Source organism: Dendrobates tinctorius, unplaced genomic scaffold (assembly GCF_039654945.1).
Source record: "Dendrobates tinctorius isolate UK_male_01 unplaced genomic scaffold, ASM3965494v1 ptg000004l, whole genome shotgun sequence".
In the NCBI taxonomy this organism is placed as follows: Eukaryota; Metazoa; Chordata; class Amphibia; order Anura; family Dendrobatidae; genus Dendrobates; species Dendrobates tinctorius.
The window spans coordinates 4,644,903-4,672,598 of record NW_027361672.1 but is presented as its reverse complement, the minus strand read 5'-3'; the positions used below and the strand labels follow the sequence as shown (position 1 = coordinate 4,672,598).

Below are 27,696 nucleotides of genomic sequence, written 5' to 3'. Positions count from 1 at the left end.
CGTGTGGCTTATGATGCTACACCATACACCTAAACTACACTAAAATTTTGCTTTAATTTTCAGGGGCAATGTAAGCCAACAGGTGGTATGAGAAGACTAAACGGTCTTCAACCAACTGGATATCTGTAACAAATTTGGGCATTTTAACCTCTTAATCACAAGGTCAATTTTTCCAATTCTGACCACTGTCCCTTTATGAGGTTATAACTCTGGAACGCTTCAACAGATCCCTCTGATTCTGAGAATGTTTTTTCGTGACATATTGTACTTCATGAGAGTGGTAAAATTTCTCAGATATGACTTGCATTTATTTATGAAAAATTTTGAAAACGTTGCAATTTTCAAACTTAATTTTTGTGCCCTTAAATCAGAGACTTATGCCACACAAAATAGTTAATAAATAACATTTCCCACATGTCAACTTTACATCAGCACAATTTTCTAAACCATAATTAGGACGTTACAAAGGTTAAAAGTATGACCAGCGATTTCTCAATTTTGCAACAAAATTTACAAAACCATTTCTTTTAGGGATATGCATATCACATTTGAAGTGACTTTGAGAGGCCAATATGACAGAAAATACCCAAAAGTGACACCATTCTAAAAACTGCACCCCTCATGGAGCTCAAAACCACATTCTAGAAGTTTATTAACCCTTCAGGTGCTTCACGAGAACTAAAGCAATGTGGAAGGAAAATATGAACATGTAACTTTTTCACAAAAAGTTTATTGTAGACTCAAATTCTTTTGTTTTCACAAGGGTATCAGGAGAAAATGGACCACAAAATATGTTGTGCAATTTCTCCTGAGTACACCGATACCCCAATTGTGAGGGAAATCCACTGTTTGGGCACATGGCCAGGCTCGGGAGGGAGGGTGCACTTTTTGACTTTTTGAAAGCAAAATTAGTTGGAATCGATGAAGGGCACCATGAAGCGTTTAGAGACCCCCTGATGTGCCTAAACAGTGGAAACCCCCCAATTCTAACTACAACCCTAACACAGCCCGAACCCCAACACAAGCCTAACCCTAACACAAGCCTAACCCCAACACTAAGGCTATGTGCACACAGTGCGTTTTTGATGCGTTTTCACAGCATTTTTTTGGTGTGGAAATGGGCCAAAAATGCAATGGAATCCTTATGGATGCTTATTCATTGACAATCCTGACATGCTGTGCACAGGAACAGAAAATTTCCGTGCGTATTTCCAATGCATTTTTTTCTGCAGCAAGTCAATTCTATTTGCGTTTCTGCACCCATTGACTTCAATTGAGTCAGTAAAATCCGCAGCAAAAACACAGGTATAAAAATATTTGTGGATTTGTTGAGTTTTTGTTTTGTGTTTTACCGGCGCTGCGGGATCATACTGGCAGATGTCAGCGTGACCCCGTAGCTGTGACTGTCACCCGTGATAATGCTACTGCCAGTAAGACCGTGGGTCATTGCGCTGTGGGATCATGCTGCCAGATGTCAGAGTGACCCCGTAGCTGTGACTGTCACCAGCGGTAATGCTACTGACGGTACTGTAAGTCACAGCACTGTGGGATCATGCTGTCTGATGTCAGCATGACCCCGCAGCTGTGACTGCGACATGCTGTAACGCTACCACTGGTAAGACCGCCGGTCAGAGTGCTGCGGGATCATGTTGGCAGCAGTGATAACAGTGACGCTGATGGGGGATGTAGCCTCATCTGCCAGTATCTGTGCTCACAGTTTAAAAAAAAAAAAAGTAAAATTACATATTCAAATAAAAATAAATTATACTCACTTTAATGCCCAATCCCTGATGCCCTCGTCTTCTAGAAATAATTTAAAATAATAAACCAACATATATTCACCTGCCTGCCATAGTCCAGATAATCGGAGTGTCCCACGGCGATCTCATGTGTAGAACAGTCACATCGAGAGATGTGACTGCTCTACCCGGCCGCTGGCGATACACTGACAAAACGTAATCGCTCCCGCAATGTATCACTGAGCTGCCGACAGGGTTCCCCCGAGTTCATCAGCCCTTTTTTTGATTATACCCACAATTAAAAGGGAATCTGTCTCCTCTTTTTTCGAATATGAGCTGCCAGCACCGACATCAGGGGCTTATCTACAGCATTCTGTAATGCTGTAGATAAGCCCCCAATGTAACCTGAAAGATAAGAAAAAAAAGAGTTAGATTATACTCACCCCGGCGTTCATTTCGGTACGATGGGTGTCGACGTCCGGTCCGGCGCCTCCCATCTTCATACGATGCTGTCCTCTTCTTTCCTTCCTGTCATGGATCCTGCGCAGGCGCACTGCTCTGCCCTCTGCAGTGCGTAGGCGCCAGGAAAGGTCAGAGGTCCGGCGCCTGCGCACTGCAGTATTCTGCTCTGCCCTCAACAGGGCAGAGCAGTGCACCTGCGCCGGAGCCACGACAGGAAGGAAAGAAGAGGACGGCATTGTATGAAGATGGGAAGCGCCGGACTGGACGGCGACACCCATCGGACCGAAATGGACGCCGGGGTGAGTATAATCTAACTCTTTTTCTTATCTTTCAGGTTACATTGGGGGCTGTAGGCAAAATGCCGTAGATAAGCCCCTGATGTCGGTGCCGGCAGCTCATATTTGAAAAAAAGAGTGACCGATTCCTTTTAAGAGGACCAATGTAATTTAGCTCCTTGCTTCTGGCCATCCGTTAACATAAGACACAGCTGACACTTAATGTTATATATTTAAATGCTTCCCATATCTGCTGGTACAAAACCTTTTTAAAAGGCTCCACCTCAAACTCACAACAAAAGATGATTCTGGATATAGCTGAAAAAGGAGGTTTCGGCCCATACCCAGAATTCTGACCCTACGGGTGAGTCCTTGCCAGATATCCAGAGAGACATACAGAAAGTTATACAGGCTATCCATCAATGCCAGACAGCTTTATATTCTAGAATTAATGTGTTCAAAGTCGCCATTTCAGTGCCCAGAAAACAAGAGAATGAGTGACAGAATAACGAATATGCACTATAGAGGACAGTATAACTTCTAAGAAATCAACCCTCTCCACGAATATTGGTCAAAATGTGATTCACAGTTATTGCATTCAAAACTATGAATGGCCACCTCATGCCAAAGGAATGAATATTGCCCATATTGAGATCTTTATCAAGAAACATACAAGAGAGCAGATAGATGGGTCTGCAGCACTGTGGAGAAAGTGTGTGCTGCAGAGAAAGGTAGTTTTAGTAGATAAGAAAAGGATCACTCATTCAGCTTTGTGAAGCTAGATGCACAGAGGGGCAGAAGGATGTGAAAGAGATGCACAAAAAGATACAAGAAAGAAATGTCACTTCCTTGTACTGCATATTAACAATCATGCAGACACTGTGCTTCGTAAAAGAAAAAACAAATACTGTCATTGTGACTTTTGAAAAATATCATGCATTTTTACCATTATGTAGAACGTCGTAACCACAGTCCAAAACATGTACAAAGGTGACATGCAGCCATCTATCATAGCCTTACTTATCTAATAACCATATTAAGTCATTAAGTGATTTAGAGAATCAACAAGCTATTCATTTTCTTATGTGACTGGCAAAACACTGTAAAACAGCAGTTGGCTCAAGGATACACAGTGAAGTTAATTAAGAGGTGAGCAAGAATGGTTTGATAACATAATAGGTACACCCATTATATACATATGATGTCATATGCTAAATAATGGCTACAGAGAAGCAGAAAATTATGTGACCAGGAAAAACAATGATGCCATTATCTCCACCATCCATTTACTTCTTCATCTGTGCCTTGCAGTGGCCATGCATGTGATGATCAACAGGAACTAATTACATAGGACATTAGCAGCCCAAAAGAATTAATAAGCGCTATCATATAATTTATCACTGAATCCATATAATACATTTGAGAATAAGCACTATGTCTTTGTATGTGTATTTTAATTTAATTACTAAGTGTGTTAAGGATGCAGAAGGTGAAGGTTTTTGATAGCATTTGGAAACTGTACATCTGTACTTTACACAAAACACATAAAAAGAATGATTATGGGGGCGATTCAGCAAACCTTTTACATCAGAAAAGTGGTGTAAAATGCTTTGAAAAGGTGAAAATGTTGTGACACTAGATAAGCAACTGTACTAAATTTTTGCATTACATTTGCAATTTCTTTTGTGAAGGTTATTTTTTTTTTTAAGCAAGATAAGTAAATTCTTTACAATTGAGATATTTGCCACAAGAATTTTTATTTTGACAAACTGGTTTTACTAGCCAAATTTTACATACACACGTCAGTAATTGTTTACTGTAACAGGTGCGGATTTTCGTACATTTAACTAATTACACTTTCTTGTTAACTGCTTTTTGAGAAATGAGGATTGAATTTTGAAGAAAAAAAAAATACATATTTCACGTTTTGCATACTCTATTACTAGTCACGTTTGTCAACCGAATACACCACAACAATACTTCAGGCCATTGCCGCATTATTCTTTTATTTATGGAGGAAAAAATTGTTTAAAAAAAAAAAAAAAAATTAACCAAAAAACCCTACAGGCCCTAAGAGGGATAATTTTTGGATCGTTTGTGTGTGTGTATATATATATTCATAGGAGAGTGATCTATTTCAAGTGTTTATTTCTGTCAATGTTGATGATTATGGCTTACAGCCAATGAAAACCCAAAAGTCATTATCTCAGTAAATTAGAATACTTTATAACACCAGCTTGAAAAATGATTTTAAAATACAAAAATGTTGGCCTACTGAAATGTATATACAGTAAATGCAGTCAATACTTGGTCAGGGCTTCTTTGGCATCAATTACTGCATCCATGCGGTGTGGCATGGAGGCGATCAGCCTGTGGCACTGCTGAGGTGTTATAGAAGCCCAGGTTGCTTTGATAGCAGCCTTCAGCTCGTCTGCATTGTTGGGTCTGGGGTCTCTCATCTTCCTGTTGACAATACCCCATAGATTCTCAATGGGGTTAAGGTCAGGTGAGTTTGCTGGCCAATCAAGCACAGTGACACTGTTTTTTAGCCAGATATTGATACTTTTGGCAGAGTGGACAAGTGCCAAGTCCTGCTGGAGAATGAAATTTCCATTTCCAAAAAGCTTGTCGGCAGCGGGAAGTATGAAGTGCTCTAAAATTTCCTGGCAGACGGCTGCGCTGACTTTGGTCTTGATAAACACAGTGGACCTACACCAGCAGATGACATGGCTCCTCAAACGATCACGGACTGTGGAAACTTCACACTAGACTACAGGTATCTAGGATTATGTGCCTCTCCACTCTTCCTCCAGACTCGGGGACCTTGATTTCCAAATGAAAGGCAAAATTTACTTTCATCTGAAAACAACACCTTGGACCACTGATCTCCTTGGCCCAGGTGAGACACTTCTGGCATTGTCTATTGGTCATGAGTGGCTTGACACAAAGGAATGTGACACTTGTAGCCCATGTCCTGGATACGTGTCTGTGTGGTGGCTCGTGAAGCAATGACTTCAGCAGCAGTCTATTCCTTGTGAATCTCCCCCTAATTTTTGAATATTCTTTTCTTAACAATCCTTTCAAGGCTACATGTATCCCGGTTGCTTGTGCACCCTTTTTCTACCACAATTTTTCCTTCCACTCAACTTTCCATTAATATGCTTGGATACAACACTCTATGAACAGCCAGCTTTTTTTTAGCAATGACCTCTTGTGGCTTACCCTCCTTGTGTTCAATGACTGACTTCTGAACATTTGTCAAGTCAGTAGTCTTTCCCATGATTGTGGAGCCTACTGAAACAGACTAAGGGACCTTTTTAAACACTTAGGAAGCCTTTGCATGTGTTTTTTGTTAATAATTCTAATTTACTGAGATAATGACTTTTGGGTTTTCATTGGCTGTAAGCCATAATCATCAACATTAACAGAAATAAACACTTGAAATAGATGACACGGTTTGTAATGACTCTATATAATATATGAGATTCACTTTTTGTATTGAAGAACTGAAATAAATTAACTTTTTGATGATATTCTAATTTTGTGAGAAGCACCTGTATAGCTCAAAGAGTGACTGCCACTTCCAAAAAGTAAACCGGTATGAACAGGTGCAAGCAAAGATTAGCCACCTCCATATATAAATAGATGGGCATTTCCTGATGGAAATACATGGTGCTTGAACAGCGCTGCCAGCTTTACAGCAGTGTATCCGGTGTCGACTGTAAGAAAGTAAAGTTAGAATATGAATGTTGTGTCTAGCCACTTTGGCACATTTGGCACCTCAGTAGCCACTTTGGCCACTTGGTAGCCACTTTGGCCCATTCGGGACCTCGGTAGTCACTTTGGCCACTTGGTAGCCACTTTAGCACATTTGGCACCTCGGTAGCCAGTTTGGCCACTTGGTAGCCACTTTGGCACATTCGGCACCTCGGTAGCCAGTTTGGCCACTTTGTAGCTACTTTAGCACATTTGGCACCTTGGTAGCCCCTTTGGCAACTTGGTAGCCATTTTGGCACATTCGGCACCTCGGTAGCCACTTTGGCCACTTTGTAGCTACTTTAGCACATTTGGCACCTTGGTAGCCACTTTGGCACATTCGGCACCTCAGTAGCCACTTGGTTGCCACTTTGGCACATTCGGCACCTCAGTAGCCACTTTGGCCACTTGGTAGCCACTTTGGCACATTCGGCACCTCGGTAGCCACGTTAGCTATGTTGACACATGCTGTCACTTTGCCTCGGGGGCCACTGTGGCGCTCCGGGCCCCTCAGGGGCCACTTTGGCACACTGGGCTTCTAAAAGCCACTTTGGTGTCCGACTGCAGTGATGGCGAACCTTGGCACTCAAGCTGTTGGAGAACTTCAACTCCCAGCATGCCTCAACTGCTGCAGGTTGCAAGGGCATGCTGGGAGTTGTAGTTTTACAACAGCTGGAGTGCCAAGGTTAGCCATCACTGGGTGGGGCTTTTCAGAAGCCATTGGTGCGCCGTGCCTTTAAGACTATGTGCACACGCTGCGGATTGGCCTGCGGTTTATCACCTCTACAATGGAGGAGATGGTAAACCGCAGCAAAATCCGCAGAAAAGAATGACATGTCATTTCTTTCTGTGGATTCAAAACCGCAGCTTTTCCACAGTTAAAAATCCGCAGCATGTGCACAGCAGACTGTAAATCACAGATTTACATGCTACTGTACACTGTCTGCAGAACTGCTGCAGATCCGCATCGGCCAAAGCCGCAGCGGATCCGCAGCAAAAACCACAGCGTGTGCACATAGCCTCAGACCTTGAATCAGCGATCTGTCAGCTTCTATTAGCTAATACGGGTCATGTGTGGAAGCTGCATTTGCATAGCTGCTATCTTTGTAAGGTCACTGCACCTGCGCTGTGGCTTCAATCCATGTCAGTTGGGGGTCATGGAAAGGTCGCCATTAATTCCTATGGTAAAATTTTTGCTTAAAATGCAATTTTTTAAAAAACTACAAATCGGATCGACTCCAAAAATACATAGCACACCTGTCTCCACCAAGGGCTTCGAAACGCTGCCTGAACGGGGTTTCTGCGCCGAGCGGTTCGGGCCGCATTAACTACAGAAAACACAGAGAAGTAGAATAATAACTAGATGTGTATTTCCTGAAGAAAGTACAGATAGTGCTTTGAAATGGTGCCTGGGCTGCCCCTTTAAGAGAGACTTGCCTGCTTCCCTTGCAAGACTTTCAACTCAGGGGCTGATTGGATGGGTGGGGCCCCTCAGCCCCCGATTTGGAGGCTGGGGCGGCTCAGCCCCCCCCCCCCCGATTTGGAGGCCGGGGCGGCTCAGCCCCCCCCAGATTTGGAGGCCGGGGCGGCTCAGCCCCCCCCCCCCCCGATTTGGAGGCCGGGGCGGCTCAGCCCCCCCCCAATTTGGAGGCCGGGGCGGCTCAGCCCCCCCCCCAATTTGGAGGCCGGGGCGGCTCAGCCCCCCCCCCGTTTTGGAGGCCGGGGCGGCTCAGCCCCCCCCCCCCCCCCCCCGTTTTGGAGGCCGGGGCGGCTCAGCCCCCCGTTTTGGAGGCCGGGGCGGCTCAGCCCCCCGATTTGGAGGCCGGGGCGGCTCAGCCCCCCGATTTGGAGGCCGGGGCGGCTCAGCCCCCCGATTTGGAGGCCGGGGCGGCTCAGCCCCCCGATTTGGAGGCCGGGGCGGCTCAGCCCCCCGATTTGGAGGCCGGGGCGGCTCAGCCCCCCCGATTTGGAGGCCGGGGCGGCTCAGCCCCCCCGATTTGGAGGCCGGGGCGGCTCAGCCCCCCGATTTGGAGGCCGGGGCGGCTCAGCCCCTCGATTTGGAGGCCGGGGCGGCTCAGCCCCCGATTTTTGACGCCGGAGTGGCTCAGCTTCCGATATGGAGGCCGGGGTGGCTCAGCCTCCGATTTGGAAGCCGGGGTCAATCAGCCTCCGATTTGGAGCCTGGGGTCACTCAGCTTTCGATTTGGTGCGCCGGCCCCTTAAGACTCATTTTGGTGCGCCGGCCTTTTAAGAATCGATTTGGCGCGTCGGCCGTTTAAGAGCCAGTTTGGCGCACTGGGCTTCTAAATCCACTTTGGCGCACATTCTCTCTCAGGGGCATGCGTCATGTGATGAAGCTAGATTTGCATTTGTGCTTTGGGTTTCGCTTTAAGAGCTGATATTATCTGGCATAAACTGTTTCCTGGTGGGGTCATGTAAAGTTCATAGGCATTGGCATAGTAACTGGGTCTGCCTGCACATACCAATGAGCTTAACTGCCGCAACTAGTCCTCAAATTTGAATCGCCTCACGACTGCCCCATGTATTCCTATGCAAAATTTTCCCATTGAAATGCATTGAGACAATCCATTCCAATGATGGGAAAAAAAATTTTCAAACGCAAATTGCAGGATAGTGCTTTCTTCAAAGCACTACAATAATAATAAGAACAAGATGTGTATATCCTGAAGGAAGTACAGATAGTGCTTTGAAATGGTGCCCGGGCTGCCCCTTTAAGAGAGACTTGCCTGCTGCCCCTGCAAGACTTTCAACTCAGAATCTGTTTTAACTGTGGGTGCCTCTCAGGGGCCACTTTGGCCTGTGGGGCCCCTCTGGGTGCGATTTGGTGGGCGGGGCCCCTCTGGGTCCGATTTGGTGGGCGGGGCCCCTCTGGGTCCGATTTGGTGGGCGGGGCCCCTCTGGTTGTGATTTGGTGGGCGGGGCCCCTCTGGTTGCGATTTGGTGGGCGGGGCCCCCTCCATATATAACTAACAAAGTTTCACTCTGTAACGCTGTAGTATGCAAACATGAAAAAGATATGAAATTATTATTGCACTTCGGTCTGGAAAATACACTAGGTTCAAACGAAGATACTTGAAGAATAAATTGGCCATTTCATGTGTACCCAGAAGCCAACAACAAGGCGATCTCTTGCTTGGAACCTAGGCTAATAGGATACCTCTCTTGGGCTGATAACCTACATTATATGGGTAGATAGGAGCCTGCTACTGTTTGGAAGTGACAGTCAGGCTTCGATATTTATACATAGGCTCTCTGACCGAGCTCTCAACCCATCAGCCTATGGCGATTTTAATCACAGTTATTCATGAGCACACATGAATTGGCCAATTTATGTGCCAAGTAAACAGCGTAGCAGAGTCTGGATGTTTGGCAGAGAAAAGGAAAATCCAAAAATGTAATAATACATCCAGTACTGCACATGCAAATTCAGAAAATACGAAGATGCCGTAACAGGTCATGTTGACAAGTGTGACGACAGCAGCAGTAGGTCAATATATCATAACGGTGCCTCCAGGATGATTCCCAGTTGCCAGATTAGAGTTTAGGAGTATTTGTGTCTCCCACTGCTAGTAGTGCAGTCTTTCATGACAAATCTCTTTGCAGATGACTCTATATATGGCTCAGTGGACACACAAAGCTTTTATTGCATTTTTGATTCATAGATGACCGATTCCCTCCCTGATATTGCATCACATTATGGTCTCATAAAGAATCGTAAACCACTGTCAAGAAAGGGAAACAAAGAAATAGCCTGGCTTTTTACTCTTTTGGACACATCGTGAATTGCAAATTTCGTAGGAGGATACTGAAGTTCACTGCAAGTTCAAGGAGGTTACTACTGTGTGTGTATCCAAATAAAACAACTTTATACATGTGTGGATTCTGTAACAATTTTATAGTTGTATGTGTGTATGTATATAAAATGTGTGCACAATGCCAACCTACTACTTTTAGTTCACTTAGCTCTCATGATCTAGTTCAGGGGTCCCCAACCTGTAGCTCGGGAGCCACATGTGGCTCGCGGTCCTATGAATTGTGGCTCGCGACTTTCTGCCAGCTTAGTGCATTAGGTCCAGGTCTAGCAAACAGGTATGAAGAGTACATCTCAAAATAGTGATTTACGTGAGAAGTCCTGCACAGAAGTGCAGATCAGGATGCACATTTATTGGTCTTCGGGGTTTAGAGATGCTTTAGGTATGGCACACTGGAGGATGGTACTACCTGTTAGAGGAGGTGCTCAAAGCTGGATGTGACAGTGTGTTGGGATTCCTTGATGGGAGAATACTACACTAATAGTGCTGCTTTCTCACATCGATCTCATGCACTGAAAAAATGCCAAAACAAGGCTGTCACTGACATCCTAAGCAGAGCCTGACTGATCAGAGAAATGACCTGGCGCACACAGCCACCAGCACACACGAGGACTGTATTGAAGAGAGAGGCAAAAATAAAGCTGCGGATTATATAAGATGTGTGTCTTGATCACTGTGCACTGTGCAGCATGGCCTTTAATGCTAGGACCAAAATAATAATATAACATATATGTAAGAATGGGAAAAAGGAATAGAAGCCAAAAAAGTTCATAAACACTAAGGTACATGAAGTATGCTTGGTCTAAGAAGAGAGGAAACAAATATTTATACAATAAACTTTCCTGAAAGGGATTAAAGGTGCAATAAAATACTTACACAATTTATTGGAGATTAAAGGGGTTGTCCAGTAAAATCAACTTTTCACCCATCTTCAGGATTGGGGCTATCTTGTTGACCGGTGAGGGCCTATCTGCTGGGCACCGCATTGTTTGGCAGAATAGGGAGTTTTATCCCCAGAAGATTGGAGCAGCAGTACGCATGTGCAACCTGCACACCCATTAATTGTTTATGGGGCTGCACTTTTTCTGGCAGCTTGATAACTAATGTATCTCCAGTCAGGCATCCAACCTGCAGCTATTGTAAATGTAATTAAAGATGCACATTGGCTATAAAAACTCCCTGCTCTAAGCATTTTTTGCAGCTTTTTTATGCAAATTTTCAGCTCCGTTTTTACAGTACCAGCAAAGTCTACGAGATTTCAGAAATCTCATGTGCATAGCTTGTTTTTTTTATCATCGGGATTTTGTGCTTTACATGTTTTTTGCGCAATGGAGCATGTCACTTCTTTCAGCGTTCTTCACCCACTGGAATTAATGTGTGGTGAAAAAACAAGCTGGAAAAAAAAAAAAACATAAAAAAAGTACGTAACATGTTTTGCTGCATTTTTGTGCCAAAACCTGGTTCTATAGAATCGGACTTTTTTTTTCGAACACTAAACTTTATCAAAGCATGCACAAGAGTCAAATCTAGCCTGCCAAAACTGAAGCAAGAAAAAACAAGAAAACATGCTTTTTTCTGCAGCTTCTTTCCTGCCAAGAGATCGGGTTTTGCTGCAGAATAAAAAACACTGAAAAAACGCCTAAAGTGAACTTACCCTTCAGCTGCGTACCCACGACCAGTAATAATAGTATTTTAGACACGGAATAGTTTTGCTGTGTCCTACATGACAAGCACAGTGGATAGGATTTATAGAAATCCCATGCCCACTGTGCTTCTTTTTAAAGGGAATCTGTCACCTCATTTTTGTCCTATAAGCTGCGGCCACCGCCATTAGGGGCTTAGGTACAGTATTCTGTAATGCTGTAAATAAACCCCTGATGTAACCTGAAAGATAAGAAAAACGAGTTAGATTATACTCACACCTGGGTCCGGTCCGATGGGTGTCACGGTCCGGCGCCTCCCATCTTCTAGTGATGACGCCCTCCTTCTTACTTCTGCCGCGGCTCCTGCGCAGGCGTACTTTATCTGCCTTGTTGAGGGCAGAGCAAAGTACTGCAGTGCGCAGGCGCCGGGAAAGGTCAGAGAGGCCCAGCGCCTGCGCACTGCAGTACTTTACTCTGCCTTCAACAGGGCAGATAAAGTATGCCTGCGCAGGAGCCGCAGAAGAAGTAAGAAGGAGGACGGCATCGTATGAAGATGGGAGGCACCAGACCGGACAGTGACACCCGTCGGACCGGACCAGACACCGGGGTGAGTATAATCTAACGTGTTTTTCTTATCTTTCAGGTTACATCGGGGGCTTATCTGCAGCATTACAGAATGCTATAGATATGCCCCTGATGGCTGTGGCGGCATCTTACATGCCAAAAATGAGGTGACATATTCCCTTTAAACTTCCTCGTGGTGTGGGTTTCAAAGCCGTAGCATGTACATTTCTGTAGCGGAGACGCTTATTCTCTTATAACTGAAATTGCAACATAGATCCTTATTGGCTTTATTGAAAGGATTTTAGGAAATCAACGAAAGCAACAAAAAAAAAAACCAAATAGTAATATACTATTAATGAAAGCCACTTCTTCATAATCACCTGATACAAAGCACCAGCACAAAAGGCTCTCTCTACTGGATCAGACAAGTCTTTGCATTAATTCAATATATTGATAGCGCTTTAAAAAAAAATGTTTTGTTTTTCCGTTTAGGGTCACAAGTTCAACAGAAAAAATTAAAAGCTAATCTGTCAGAAGGATCACCCCTCCTATGGGCATGTAGGTCATATTAGAAGGATTCCTTGAAATCTGTGATCTGATGTTTTATTCTAGAGAAATCCACGTTTTTCTTACATGTAATAAAAGGGAGAGTTACCAGCGTGACTCTGCGTCTGATTATACTTGACACATCTGCAGGTTCCTCTCAGCTTCTAGCTGACAGGGTTTTAATAGTGTTGCAATAGAGCTGTGAGAGCTGCAGCTGCTAACGTGTTTGTTAAGAGACAAAGTTCAGTTGTATTGTTCCGTGTTAGTTACATACCTCACACACTGGTAACTCCCCCTTTTATTAAAAATAAGCTTAGGAAGCCGATTTTCATGCACGAGTGTCCGGCCTATAGTCATGAACAGCTCATTTACATATTCTCTCTGGGATAAAACATCAGATCGCCAATATGAAAGTATCATTTTATTCAGCTTCCCATGACCTACATTCACATATAAACGGCTTAAAAGAGTTAATTTTAGTGACAGATTACCTTTAAGAACAGGTAAAAACAAAGCATAAAAATAACATCTAGAATCCTGAATGACCTGACGATCTCTGCTCACATATCCTGACAAGATCTAGCTTGTACTTAGCAGCAGGAGGTTTCAGCAGCAGCAGATGACCTGAAAAAAGAGCTGTCAATCAAACTAAGTGGACGGAGACTAAGCTCATGAATACACTTGGACCCACTCTCTTGCTGGACCCATAAAGGGATCATTTTAATAACGGTCATAAAAACTGTTAGAAAGCTATTCTGACAGATTTTCATGTGTCATCAAATCCAAGATATCTATTTAATAAAGCATATCATTTGTTCTTTTAGTATTGTAGAGAAATGTATTAAGGAAACTTTATGCACTCCTGCTATGGGGGCTGATCATTACACTGCACATTGGACCCAATCCCATAGGAAGACCACAACCTATTAAGATATTTGTGGACACTAAAAGGCAACTTCTATGCCACTAGGAAACAAATAAAACATGCAGCAAATGTAAAGTTCATGCATACATTACAGTTCTTGGCTACATGACATCCATGGTTGCTATTACTACCTAACAAAAATGTTTCACTGTAAATATTCAGGATATTAATTTAAAGGTGTTATCCACTATTATGGCAATCCCTTCTTAAACTAAATGTTCGGCTCCGATAAAATAATAAAGCCTATACTCCCCCTTCTCATGCCGGCGCCGCTCCCGCAGTGTCTGCAATCACTCTCCCTGGGGCTCTCGTGCGGTGTTGAGACACGTGATGCCCGGCGCCCAATCAGTGCTGGTGTCATTGTCTCCGCCTTCATACAAACTGAACATGAAGAGGAAGCTAGGGCTGCAGCTGATCCCTGACTTCCTCTTCATGTTCAGTGTGTACAGAGGGGGAGACAGGGACACCAGCACTGACTGGGCGCCGGCGTCACGTGTCTCAACACTGCACGAGAGCCCCAGGGAGAGCGAGTAACGTCACCAGGGGAACGGCACTGGATTGGGAGATGAGTTCAAGAAGGGGATGTCCTAGTAGTAGAAAACCCCTTTAGAGACATTTTATAAAAATCTCATCACAAAGCCTCACCTTTTATGGTTTCCTCTACTACTTCCACTACTCGATCAATCTGTTGCACCTAAGGAGAACAAAATTGAAAATATGTATGAAAATTCACGTGGCATTGGAAGCACAATTTTAAAACCAGCTATAACCAAACTCATAAAATCCTTGTTTGATGACTTGAACATGCAGGCATTCTAAGAAGAATTTTAGAGTAAACCCACCAGCCACAAAAGGTCTAAAAGATCCATTTAATATTTATGCAATTTACATTATGAAATCTGGTGACGTATACAAATTTCATTTTATATATTTGATTGCCATAACAAGATCTATATTCATGTTAAAATGGAAACTCCATACACAAAAGGGAGTGGTCTCTCTGATAGACACAAATGTTTTAAGTAAGCATCTCACACCCTATAAAATGTCCAGGAAAAATGCAGTCTTGGCAATTGACTCAACATATGCTTCATATTAAACTCTTCACATTCAAAGTATGATAACACATTTTTGCAAGGTAAAATAAAAAGAACAAAAACATATGTATGCAAGGCAAGGAAAAGCAAACTAATTACTGAATTTTGATTCAGGCGTTAATTAATGAACAGGAGTTGCGTTCACACACTGTCGTCACATATGCATTTCACCATCCATAAGAAAGCCATGATTTTCAGACTGTCAAAGGTTTCCTGACTATGTAGATAAGGAAATTGTTTATTCAGGAGACTTGTGGCCGACGTAGAATTTGCGGTCTATACATGGACCATGAAATTTAGGGATGGGTACAGGTGTAGCTGTGACAGCACCAGGTGGCACAAAGCAAGAAGACGTCGGGCTCTCTCTGACAGTAAGGTGGAGCTACTTGTACACTTTCTATTTGCAAAATGACATTAGTAGATATAGTGGCATGTAAAAGTTTGGACACCCCTGGTCAAGATTACTGTCATTGTGAACAGTTAAGCAAGTTGAAGATTATCGCTAAAAGGGTTCAAGTTAAAGATGACACATTTACTTTGCATTTTAGGCAAAAAAAAATTATCTATTTTACACTTTAAAAATTACAAAAAGAAAAATGTCCCATGAAAACGTTTGGTCACCCTTGGAGATTTGTGTGCTCAGATAAGTTTGACCAAGGTTTTAGACGTTAATTAGCCTGTTAGGATTATGGCTTGTTCACCATCATCATTAGGAAAGGCCAGGTGATACAAATTTCCCGGCTTTATAAAAACCCAGCATACTCTAACCTTGTGCCAGAAAAAACAGCAGCCGTGTATTCTTCTAAACAGCTGCCTAACACTCTGAAAATAAAAATGGTGGAGGCCCACAAAAGCTGGAAAAGTCTATAAGAAGATAGTAAAGCGTTTTCAAGTTGCCCTTTCCTCAGTTCAAAATGTAATTAAGAAATGACAGTTACCAGGAACAATGGAGATCAAGATAAGGTCTGGAAAACCAAGCAAAATTTCAGTGAGAGCTGCTAGAAGGAAAATCAGAACCCCCCGCTTGACTGCAAAAGACTTTCAGCCAATGGCATAGGAAACATTTCACGAGTAGAGGGAAGAATTAATTCAACAAAGTTCAACAAATTCTTGATAAAAAAATGCTTAATCTGTAAATATGCTTAAGTTGAAAAGAGAATGGCTTCTACAAATGGATAATGATCCTAAACACATGTCAAAATTCACAAAAGACGACCTCAAAAGAAGCAAAGCTGAAGGTTTACAATGATACTCACAGTCACCTAATGTGAACATGTGGCTAGACCTCAAAATAGGACAGCATGAAAGACGACCCAGAAATCTCACAGAACTGGAAGAATTTACCAAGGAAGAATGGATGAAATTCCCTCAAACAAGTATTGAAAGACTCTTGTCTGGCTACAAATAGCATTTATAAGCTGTGATACTTTCAAAAGATGGTGCTATTAGGTGCTAACCATGCACAGTGCCCAAACTTTTGCATAGGTCCATTTTCATTTTTGTAATTTTTAAAATGCACAAAATGGCAATTTTTTTTGCATAATATACAAAGTAAATGTATCACCTTTAACTTCCGCCCTTTTAGAGATCATTTCATCTTCGACTTGCTTAATTGTTTACAATAACAGTAATTTAGACCAGGTGGGCCCACGCTTTTACATGCCACTGTAAGGCTAAAGCATTTGAGTCATGGGGGTAGTAACCTAAAGGAAACCAGTCATCACATTCATTTTGCATGAACCATGGTATCAGACTCTGGCTTTGCTAAATTGAGCCAGGTATGTTTCATCAGGGTTAACATACTTTGAAAAGATGACCGGGGTCTATATCTCTAATGACTTGTCAGAGGGGTGTCCCTAGCTGGATTTCTCCCTGGCCATCTGCAGCTGACTGATAGGTCACTCAACTGAGGAAACATTTGGAAAGACCCATCAGTCACCTGGATCAGTTCATGGAGAAGTCTGCCTGAGAAGTTGCTTCAGACTAGTCAGCTGACACATACAGTCCCCGACTGATCTATGTGCACACATAGAAATAGACCAGTCAGTCAACTGGTGTGAGGCAAGGAAGTCTGTTCCTTTGTCTGTATTTAGGTACAGATCTGTCAGTACACTGGAAAAGTCATATCAGGAAGATTAGTTGGCATCCATAAATTTTACCTAACATAATAGGATCTTGGATTTGTTTGGCGGACAATATGCTCTAGCAACCTATCAAAAACAAAAAATCTTCCAACACTACATTTATACCAAGAATAGCATTAAAATCAGCAATGAATGGAATAGCTGAGTCCGAAGCCTCCCATCAAGAATTTGATACATCAAATGGCAAAGCCCCTTGTACATTTGGCATGCGCCAATTCACTAGTACTAGGGACAACGCTTGTCCTGGGCAAAGTTTCCTGATTTGGAGACGTTTCTCTAGCAGGGCTATTTGCCTCACTTCTTGTGGTCCTTGTCGTTTTTGAGGATGGACAAGAATGACTGCTTATTTCTGAGCTATCACTGTCACTATCAATGTCGCGGAAACTAAAGCCCTCAAAATCATCACCACTTGACATTACACTTTCTTCACTGTCAAAACATAATAGGGCATATGCCGCCTCTGCAGTATAAAACTGAAGTGTCATTTTATTAGTTTTTTATATATAAATGTACACTCTTCAGTATTAGTTATATTTTAGTAGAAAATACGTTCTTATCAAATTATGTATATAATATATATAGTATTGTATATAGTATTTCCGTGCAAATATTACTGAACAAATTTATTAACAAAAATAATTAAGATAATTGTGATCAACCCTATTTATTTTAAATTTTAACACCTTCACCCGGCAGCCTGTTTTCACCTTCTTGACCAGAGTCACTTTATGAGGTTATAACTCTAGAACACTTCAACGAATCCCACTGATTCTGAGATTTTTTTCTCGTGACATATTGTACTTCATGATAGTGGTAAAAAAATTTCTATATGACTTGCATTTATTTGTAAACATATCGAAAATTTGGAGAAAATTTTGCAATTTTCAAAGTTTTAATTTGTATGCACTTAAATCAGATAGTTAAGGCACAAAATGTTTAATAAATAACATTTCCCACATGTTAATTTTAAATCAGCACAATTTTTGAAATATAATGTTTTTGTTAGGAAATTAGATGGGTTAAAAGTTGACCAGCGATTTTTCATTTTTCCAACAAAATTTACAAAACCATTTTTTAAAGGGACTACATCACATTTGAAATTACTTTAAGGGGTCTATATGACAGAAAATACCCAAAAGTGACACTATTGTAAAAACTGCACCCCTCAAGGTATTCAAAGCCATACTCAAGAAGTTTATTAACGCTTCAGGTGCTTCACAGGAATTGATGGAATGTGGAAGGAAAAAATAAACACTTGACTTTTTTTCACAAAACTTACTTTAGACCAATTTTTTTTTATTTTTTTAAGTATAACAGGAAAAAATGGACCATAAATTTTTTTTGCAATTCCTCCTGAGTACACAGATACCCTATACATGGGGCAAAACCACTGTTTGGGCACACGGCAGAGCTCACGAGGGAAGGAGTGCCATATGACATTTTGAATGTAAAATTTACTGGAATAATTACCAGATGTCATATTGCGTTTGGAGAGCTCCTCATGTGCCTAAACAGTGAAAACTCCTCATAAGTGACACTATTTTGGAAACTAGAATCCTCAGGGAACTTATCTAGATCTGGGTTGAGCACCATTGTGTTTCATAAAAGTTTATAACTTTGAGCCATGAAAATAAAAAAAAAAAAAAAAAAAAAAAATCACATTTTTCACAAAATTTTGTTTTTAACCCCAAATATTACATTTTCACAAGGGTAACAGTAGAAATTGCTCCATACAATTTGTTGTGCAATTTCTCATGAGTACGTCGATATTCCATATGTGGGGGAAAACTACTGTTTTGGTGCATGGGCTTAGAAGGGAAGGAGCGCCATTTGACTTTTTGAATGCAAAATTTAATGAAATCATTAGCAGATGCCATGTCACTTTTGGAGAGACCCAGATGTGGCTAAACAGTGGAAACCTCCCACAAGTGACCCCATTTTGGAAACTAGATCCCTCAAATAACTTATCTAGATGTGTCGTGAGCACCATGAACCCCCAGGTGATTCACAGAAGTTAATAACGTTGAGCCATGAAAAAAATTTAAAAAAATTTGGGCTAAAAAAATTTATTTTCACAATGTTAACAATGGAAAATGGACCCCAAAACTTGTAGTACAATTTCTCCTTAGTACACCAATACCCCATATGTGGCAAGAAAACTACTTTTGAGACACGGTGCAAGGCGCAGAAGGGAAGAAGCGCCATACTGGAGTTCAGATTTTGCTGGACTGGTTTATGGGTGCCATGTCATATTGGTAGAGCCCCTGAGGTGCCAGAATAGCAGAACCTCCCAGAAAATGACCCCATTTTACAAACTACACTTTTCAATGAATTCATCTACTATGGTTGCAGTGATCATAGTGACACCACAGGTGTTTTACAGAATTTTATACCATCAAGCAGTGAAGAAAACATATTTACATTTTTACACAGGGAAATGGGTAAAAAAAAAGGCACCAAAATTTGTCTCCAAATTTCTGCTGAAAGTGGAAACACCCCATATGTGGCTGTAGAGTATTGCTGAACCATACGGAGAGACTCAGGAGAGACAAAGCGTTATTTTGCTCCTGTAGCACAGATTTTGCTAGAATAGTTTGCTGACTACATATACAGAGCCCCTAAGGGCTAGAAGAACAGAATCCCCTCTCAAGTAACTCCATTTTGGAAATTATACTTCTTTGGGAATTTATCTACAGGTGTACTGACAATTTTGACTCCATGGGTGTTTTACAGAAACAAGCAGCAGTGGATGTTGCTGAGTGAAAATAAATTGCAAACTGACTGCCATTGTGGTGCCCGTACGTTGCAGTCACCAGTATGTGGTAGTGCCCAGCTCATGCATCTGGAGACACTCACCTGTACATTAGGTGGGCTCTCATTGCTACCGAAATGTCAAACATGTGGATGCTAAATGTGGTTAACAACACTGTGGGCTCAGAAGGGAAGGGACATTTGGATTTGGGAGTGCAGAAATTTCTAGAGCCTTTGTGCTACCAGTAACGTGGAAGTCCCCTATATTTCCGTTAACAGATGACCTGAGTGAGGGCTTGCTTATTTGTGGATTGAGTTGAAGATTTTGTAGGGAACATCTTACATAGCATTTGAGATCACATTTTTCCATCACTCTACGCAGAGCACTTACATTGGGGTTTACATCTAAAGCTCCGAGTGACATGATTCATATGAAACTCCTGAGGATTCCATTTAGTATAATGAGGCAGCAGAGTGACTCTGGACTACGTCTGGCCTGTCTTCAGCGGTATACTTCTTTTCAGAGATGAACAAAACTGTGGCGGCCTAAAAAGGACACCGCCGGATCATAGGCAACCAGATGTCATCCACAGTGCCTCCATATATGGAATCTCAAGCTCGGAATTCTGTCTGAATCATGTATTTCAGAGATTTACACAGAAAACAAAGCGTAAGCGCTTAGCGTAGGATAAATATGCACCTAACCTTACCACAATCTGTGGGAGGCAGAATGAAAAAAAATCAACAGCAGGTTAAGAATTGTTTTTATTTTTACGCTGTTCCGCGTAAGTGATTAGACTACTTTATTCATTGGGTCGGGGCGATTACAGCGATACCAGATTTATATCAGGTTTTAGGTTTGGCTGCTGTCACACACTAAAAGTCACTTCTTATCGCAAAAACTAGTCTTTTCATCACCATATTTGAGAGCTCCAATTTTCCCATACTTTGGCCGAGTCTTGTTAGGGCTTGATTTATTGCGGAACGAGTTGACGCTTTTATAGGTACCATTTTTGAGCACATGAAATTTTTTGACTGCTTTCTATTCCGATTTTTGGAAGACAGAATTAAGTCTATAACAAGGTATTCAGGATTTTTTGTTTTTAATGCCATTTAGCGTGCAGTAAAATTGCTAAGGCATCAATACGGGTCAATACGATTACAGTGATACTTCATTTATATCTTTTTATATGTTTTGGCACTTTTAAACAATAAAAACTTATTTTATGGGAAAAAAATATTTTTGCATCGCTTTATTCTGTCAGCTATACGGAACTGTACGGCAGCTTGTTTTTTGCGGGACCAGATGGAGTTTTCAGCGCTACCATTTTTATATAGATGGATATTTTTGATCGCGTTTTATTCCACTTTTTGCTTGGCAGTACGATAAAGCATAGTTTTTTGCCTCGTTTTTTATTTAATTTTTTACAGTGTTCACTGATGGGGTTAACTAGTGGGACATTTTTTATAGGTCAGATCGTTCTGGACACGGCGATACCAAATTGTACTTTTATTATTTTATTTTTTACATAAATGTATTTATTGGATTAATTTATTTTTTGTGCTGTGATTTTTAAAAAAAAAAAAACATTAACAATTTTTATTAATTTTAAATTTTTCTACATTGTCCCAGGATGGGACATCAACTCTATAATGACAGATTGCTGATCTAATACTTTGCAATGATTCTGCACTGCAGAGCATTAAAGCAGTGTCTGACAGGCAAGGAGGAGGCATGTCAGCTCGTGCCGTCAGCATGAGCTGACAGGCCACCGTCCCTGGATGACCCCATGGACATTTTGGAACTCAGTGCCACCATGGAGACCATCGACAACGAGACCGCATCGTGTTGCGCTGATGTGAGCACAAAGGGAGCTCAATCCCTCTGCGATGCCCTACGATGTCACTGTCACTATTGTTAACACTGATTGTGGGTGTCGCGGCAGAGTGTCTGCACTCACATAGAGCTGACACCCGCATTCGATTGCGGCGGCACTCAGCATGTACAAGAGACAAATGTACCCTGACAAAAACGTAGCAATAAAAATGCTGCAAAAACTGCTCTTTGTAATCAACTGAAAAGCAGCTTAAACTTTCCTTAAAAAACACAGTAAAATTACAGCATATGAACATAGCTTAACACTGAGGCAAACAACAACTAAGGCTGTTTTCATTTAAAAAGGTTTACCAACTAATTGTGTTTGTAGCACCGGTATCCCTGCACGCTTCCCTCCTCCCTCAGCAGAGTCGCCGATTCACTCTCCACTGCGGGCCCCGTCCACCTCTTCTTGCTGCTGCCTGGTGTCTGCGCCTAACCCACAGATTCCCGAGCACTGTGTTTTGGGCGCCCCCTCCCTCCTTGTTAAAGGGACAGTGCAAACAGTCCTAGTGACCACAGTTAATGGCTGGTAGACACTGATTGTTTAAAGCATTTTGACTTGGAGAGAGGTGCCTGTGCAACTAGCATACTCTGCTTGTTTGCATGCTTGCTAGTTCTCATGTCCGCTGGTCTAGTTTATCTTCCAGTACTTGCCTGTATCTTATCCGTACCTTTCTGCACCTGCCTGTGTACCAGCCGTACCTGTCTGCACCTGCCTGTATACCAGCCGTACCTGCCTGAAACTGCTAGTGTCCGTCTGTATACCAGTCGTACTTGTTTGCACGTGCCGGCCTGTATACCAGCTGTTTCTGTCTGCACCTGCCACTGCCTGCCTGTATACCAGCTGTCCCCATCAGACCCTTGCTGCTCCTGTGTTCCTGTACCAGCTGAACTTTCCCTTCTTTCTTCTTCTTTCCCTTTCAGCTTCCTGCCCCTTGGGGGTCAGCTGCTGTGTCTCCAAGGTCCATCCTGGTGTAGCACCTGGTGTCCATCTGGAGCCAAGTTTAACCCCACTATCAGGGGCTCTAGCGAAGAATCAGGTGTTCACCTAGTTACGCCCCTCCAGGCTCTCGACCACGGCACTGTGGTTCCACCAGCACTCCCGTTACAGTTTGCCCAAGCCAAGGAACCCACTTGGCTCTTACCTCTTCCAAAAGTCGATCATGCTGCCGATCTCAATGTCGACACCCTCCTCTGAACCTATGCAAGTTGACAGAATGAAACTGGCAAAGCATAGTCAGGTGGTCCAGTGTTCCGAGGAGAGGTGCTTCTACTGTGGTAGTCCCAAACATCTGACTGACTCCTGTACAGATAAGCCGGGAAACTCCAGCGCCGAAGGTCAGTAGGTGAGGCTACCCTGGGTGAGAATTACTCCTCTCCTCCGCCGACTCTGTCAGCGTCCGTTTCCTGTGGCAACACCTGTTTCACTGACTGAGCCCATATGAACTCTAGTTCCTAAGGAAATTTCATACAACAGGCCATGGTGGACCAGTATCAGAACCCCATTCAACACCTCAAGAGTCCATTGGTGGGGTCATCTGTGGATGGGAGACCTCTATCCAAAGCCGTTCTCTTCATCTCAAAGCCTGTGAAACTTCAGGTAGGAATGTTGCACTTGGAGAGAATCTCATTTTATGTACTACCTGGTCTGTTCCATCCTCTGCTCCTGGACCTGCGTTGGCTACATGCACACGAGCCTGTCGTAGAGGAGATCTGGAAAAATACTGCATTGGAATCAGTACTGTCATGAGAAATTAATGCTCCCCATCTGTCCAACCTCTGTCTACTCTGTCAAATTTACCTGGCTTACCTACCGCTTTTAAGGCCTTCACGGACGTCTTCAATAAGGAGGCAGAGATGTTACCACCACACAGGCCATATGACTGTCCTAAAGATCATCTGCCTGGTTCTTCTCCTCCTCGAGGCTGTATCTATCCCGTCTCAGGCAGAGACCTGCGCCATGTCTAAATATATCAAAGAGAACTTTGCCAGGGAATTTATTAAAAAGTCATTCTTCCCAGCTGGAGCAGGATTTTTTTCTGTTAAAAAGGACTCACTCTGTCCCTGTATTGACTATATGAAAAAGAAAAGAATTCTCCAGCGTAGGCGAAATTCACTTTTATTTTGTCTTCATAAAAATGGACATTCTGGCAAACCATTGTATACGCACCAATAGGTTTGGGGTTTGCTTGACAATGTTCGCATATTATGTCCATTTTGCCAAATATGACTTTCAGATGTGACCTATAGTACTGAATTGGGTTGCAGTGAAATGCTTCCAAATTCATGCCAGCCTGCATATATATATATATATATATATATATATATATATATATATCCCAGTCAGACTGTTCTAATTGTTCATAGCAATCAGTTAGAGATCAGCTGTCACTTTACCGCTGCAGCTTCAATGCTGTAGGCAACCAGAACGATCTTACTGTGAGGCAATTCCTACAAATGAGGCCCCAGTAACTTCTGCAGTGCAGTGGCTTTAGGCAACCTGAACGATCTTACTATGAGGCAATTCTCATACACAAGACCCCAGTTACTTCTGCAGCAGCCATTGCTAGAATTACAGACTTTCGAGCGAGTTATCAGGTTGCCCCACCTTAGTGACTATATGGTTGTTGCCCCTTTAAAAGCGACTCTTTGGGGCTGTTGCTTTCATTTTTTAAGACCCTTTGGGCAAAACCGTAGTCAACACATAGACACCCATTTTTTTATTTAATTCTATACAGCAGGGATGCACAACTTTATTCCTCAAGAGCTGCCAACTATGCATGGTTTTAAGCATTTTCTTAATGTTGCACAAGGCGTTGGAATCATCACCTGTGCACTGGTAAAGAAATCCTGCAGCCATGCACTGTTGTTGGCCCTTGAGGACTAAAGTTGTGCATCCCTGCTATAGAGCTTGCTATAGAGCCTAAATTCGAAGGGCCAAATCTCGTGCTGGGGGAGAGATTTCGAGTTTTAATGTTCGCTGTATTTTTAGTCTAGTGTTCAATATGGGCTGAGCAAAACTTCACTTAAATAAGGTGAAAAATGTGGTTTTGTATTCAACAGACTATCACACACAGATTTAATGAATTAAATTATCTAATCAAGTTATACTATACTAAACACCTACTCTACTGTATCTAACCCAATATGCTAATACATTGATGGGACTAACTGGGAAAGGGGGGGAATCTATTAATTTGTCTGTTTTCAAAGTAGAACAAGATTGCTAACTGACAAAGCTCTTACCACAAGCACTTGTCACTCTAACAGCTCACTCAGGCTAAGTTCACACTTGCGTATGTCTGGTGTGCGGATGGCTGCGCACTTCCTCCCGTAAGCTCCTCCTACCACCGCATGCATCTTGCGTTGTCCTGCGTACCTATTTTTAACATTGGATACGTAGGGACATGCATTTTATGCGGATGCATCCACATGTGGCGTTCTGACATGCCCGACTGAACGGGAACACGTGTTCCCGTGCGGTCGGCGGGCACGTCAAAACGCCGCATGCGGATGTATCCACATAAAACGCATGTCACTGCGTATTCAACATTAAAGATAGGTACGCAGGACAATGCAGAACGCACGCGGAAGCAGGCAGAGCTTAAGGGAGGATGTACGCAGCCATCCGCAGACCAGACATACGCAAGTGTGAACTTAGCCTCAGAAGATCAGAGAAGAAAGTGGTTTATATGGGGCAAATCATCCGTGTTTGTTTCCACAACAAATTTTCCCAGTGATTGCTGCCATTGGCTGGGCTGACGGTGATGTCATCAGGACCAAACCAAACAGGTCTTGCCGAGATCAAGGGTCACAGATAGTGTTCTGCCCTGGAATGCCTGTGCTTGCAGGTATGCGAGAGTCCTGATCTCTGCAAGACCACCGACCAAAGCCAAACGGCGCTGCACAAAACCCAGCAAGCGTCTGACGTTTATTTACTGTTGCCGACCGTGAAGGGGTTAATTAAAAACCCTGGAACTTGGATAATATCACATGATTAACACTATTAACATTAGAACTTGCTAGGTTCATGAGGGGGTGAGGCAAGCATTTGATCACTAATAGCCAAACCTAAAAGTAGAGCTGATCGCTAATTTACTTTAGAAACTTTTATTGAATAGATCTCCAACAAAGATCTTCATTCAAAATAATTGCTTGGTCCAATAAACAAAGGCAACTTTCCATGAATGATATCCTGAAAGGAAATTAGGACACACAAATCCGCTAACATGACGCCATTTACACTTTGGGCTGTGACTGAATGTACTTAAAAAAAACTCACAAGAAACTGCAGGTGTTAAGTAACAAAGTTGCCATATGCAAAAGGAAAAAAAAAGATGAAGTAACTGTAGGTTTCTTTGATACTAGTTTCATCTCTTGTCTGAACAGCACGGAACAAATATGATTTAAAATGTTCGCTTCCTGTGTAAAAATCAAATTTTCCATCGGAAAGCCTTAAGTATTGGAATCACCCCATGGAAAATGCTGCTGTATAGAGGACTGTCAGGCTTTTTAAGCCAGTGACAATTAATTCGGCTGCTCTCCTTGAGATAAGTGGATGCCCTGCGTGATCCCACTATTCCTCATAGCTTTAAAGCAAGACCTGGCACCAGAAAGCCATACTCACAAATAGCCTGCAAGTTGAAAGCTTTTCACCCTCATTCAAATAATCACAACTCCATTTTGTTCCATTTGGTTTGGAGGGCAGGTTCGGATGTTGAAAACCTCACTTGCATCAATTTTAATTAAATTGCTTACTTCTCCTGAAAGTGTGTGCTTGTCTGTGTGTTCATTTTCGCTTCTGTACTCTATAATTTTGAGGTTTAAGTCACCAGCAGAGAGCAGAAATGTATTATTGCATATGAATACCATGGAAACAGATGGCTTAAGAAAATGATTCACCAATGCATTAATGGAGAAAAAAGTCATTTTTTGAGTAAGGGTACTGGTTAAGAAAATTATATTTTTAAATCTTATCCGACCATTAGATTTAACATTAAGTTGTGAAAGTTTGATACAATATCTGGTAAATAAGTTTGCAGTATATTGCGATAAAATTTAGGAAATCTGTCATGCAAAAAGCAACTGACCAATAGCAAGGTATAACACTGAATAAACTGCAAACATTTTTAAAATAGTGAAAATGAAGAAAATAATGTTATGCTAAAGTGCAAAAGCCATGTAACACCGGTGGATAGCAAAAACTAGCAATTACCATTTCAGCCACAAAAATAAGACAGAAAAATAAAGTCAGACGAGAGCAATATGAATTGGAGAATCAACTTTTATTGACTCTAAACCAACATGTTTCTACCTTGGCTTGAGGTCTTCATCAGGCTTTATAAAAACATCCTTATCTTGGATCAACTTCAAAGCCCCTTTGATAAAATTGTGACTGCTTGGAAGAATAGGAAAACACCAACAACTGGTTCATGGAAAGCAACAGAAATACAGTGACTCCTTTAGGCCAGGATCACACATGCGAGGAATACGGCCGAGTCTCGCATGTTAATACCAGGCACTGCCGCCGACACTCGGGAGCGGGGCGTGTGGCCGCATAGCAATACATGCAGCTGAACGCTCCGCTCCTGAGTGCTGGCGGCAGTGCCGGGTATTAACATGCGAGACTCGGCCGTATTCCTCACATGTGTGATCCCGGCCTTAACGATATATAAATGGTGAACAACAGCACTTTATACATCCAGAATTAGAGGTGCAGTAAAGCCTGTAGTGATTTTACACTGTTCTATATCTGACACACCCTCACTTAAATATCTTTTTACTGAAGGGCGTCAATAACAGATATAATTCCTAACCTCATTTAGGTTAGAATAATCAGATTTGTAATATTATTCAAACCTACTGAGTGCAAATATAAATGTAATCAGCCATTGTAGTACGCTATAACGGAGGCCCGTCTTTCTTCAAATGCCTTTTCATCCAACTTAAAATAAGCACACAAGCAATTTCAACTTAAATAACAGTCACCTGCGCTGGTCCTAGGCAGGCGCTGATTAATTTTGTCTGATATTAGGCAAGCATACATTTATACCTTGATCAAGACAAGATCATGCACAGGCGA

At 42.3% G+C, this 27,696-nt stretch overlaps 1 protein-coding gene across 4 annotated transcripts in view; it reads right to left on the bottom strand.

Moving 5' to 3' along the window:
- Positions 1-27,696, bottom strand: part of CDKAL1 (CDKAL1 threonylcarbamoyladenosine tRNA methylthiotransferase) — a 1,068,031-nt gene that overhangs the window by 794,983 nt on the left and 245,352 nt on the right. For all 4 annotated transcript variants that reach the window (XM_073566117.1, XM_073566115.1, XM_073566114.1 and 1 more), the window contains exon 7: positions 14,389-14,437. In XM_073566117.1, the coding sequence (XP_073422218.1) occupies positions 14,389-14,437 (49 nt within the window). The remainder of the gene's footprint in view (positions 1-14,388; positions 14,438-27,696) is intronic.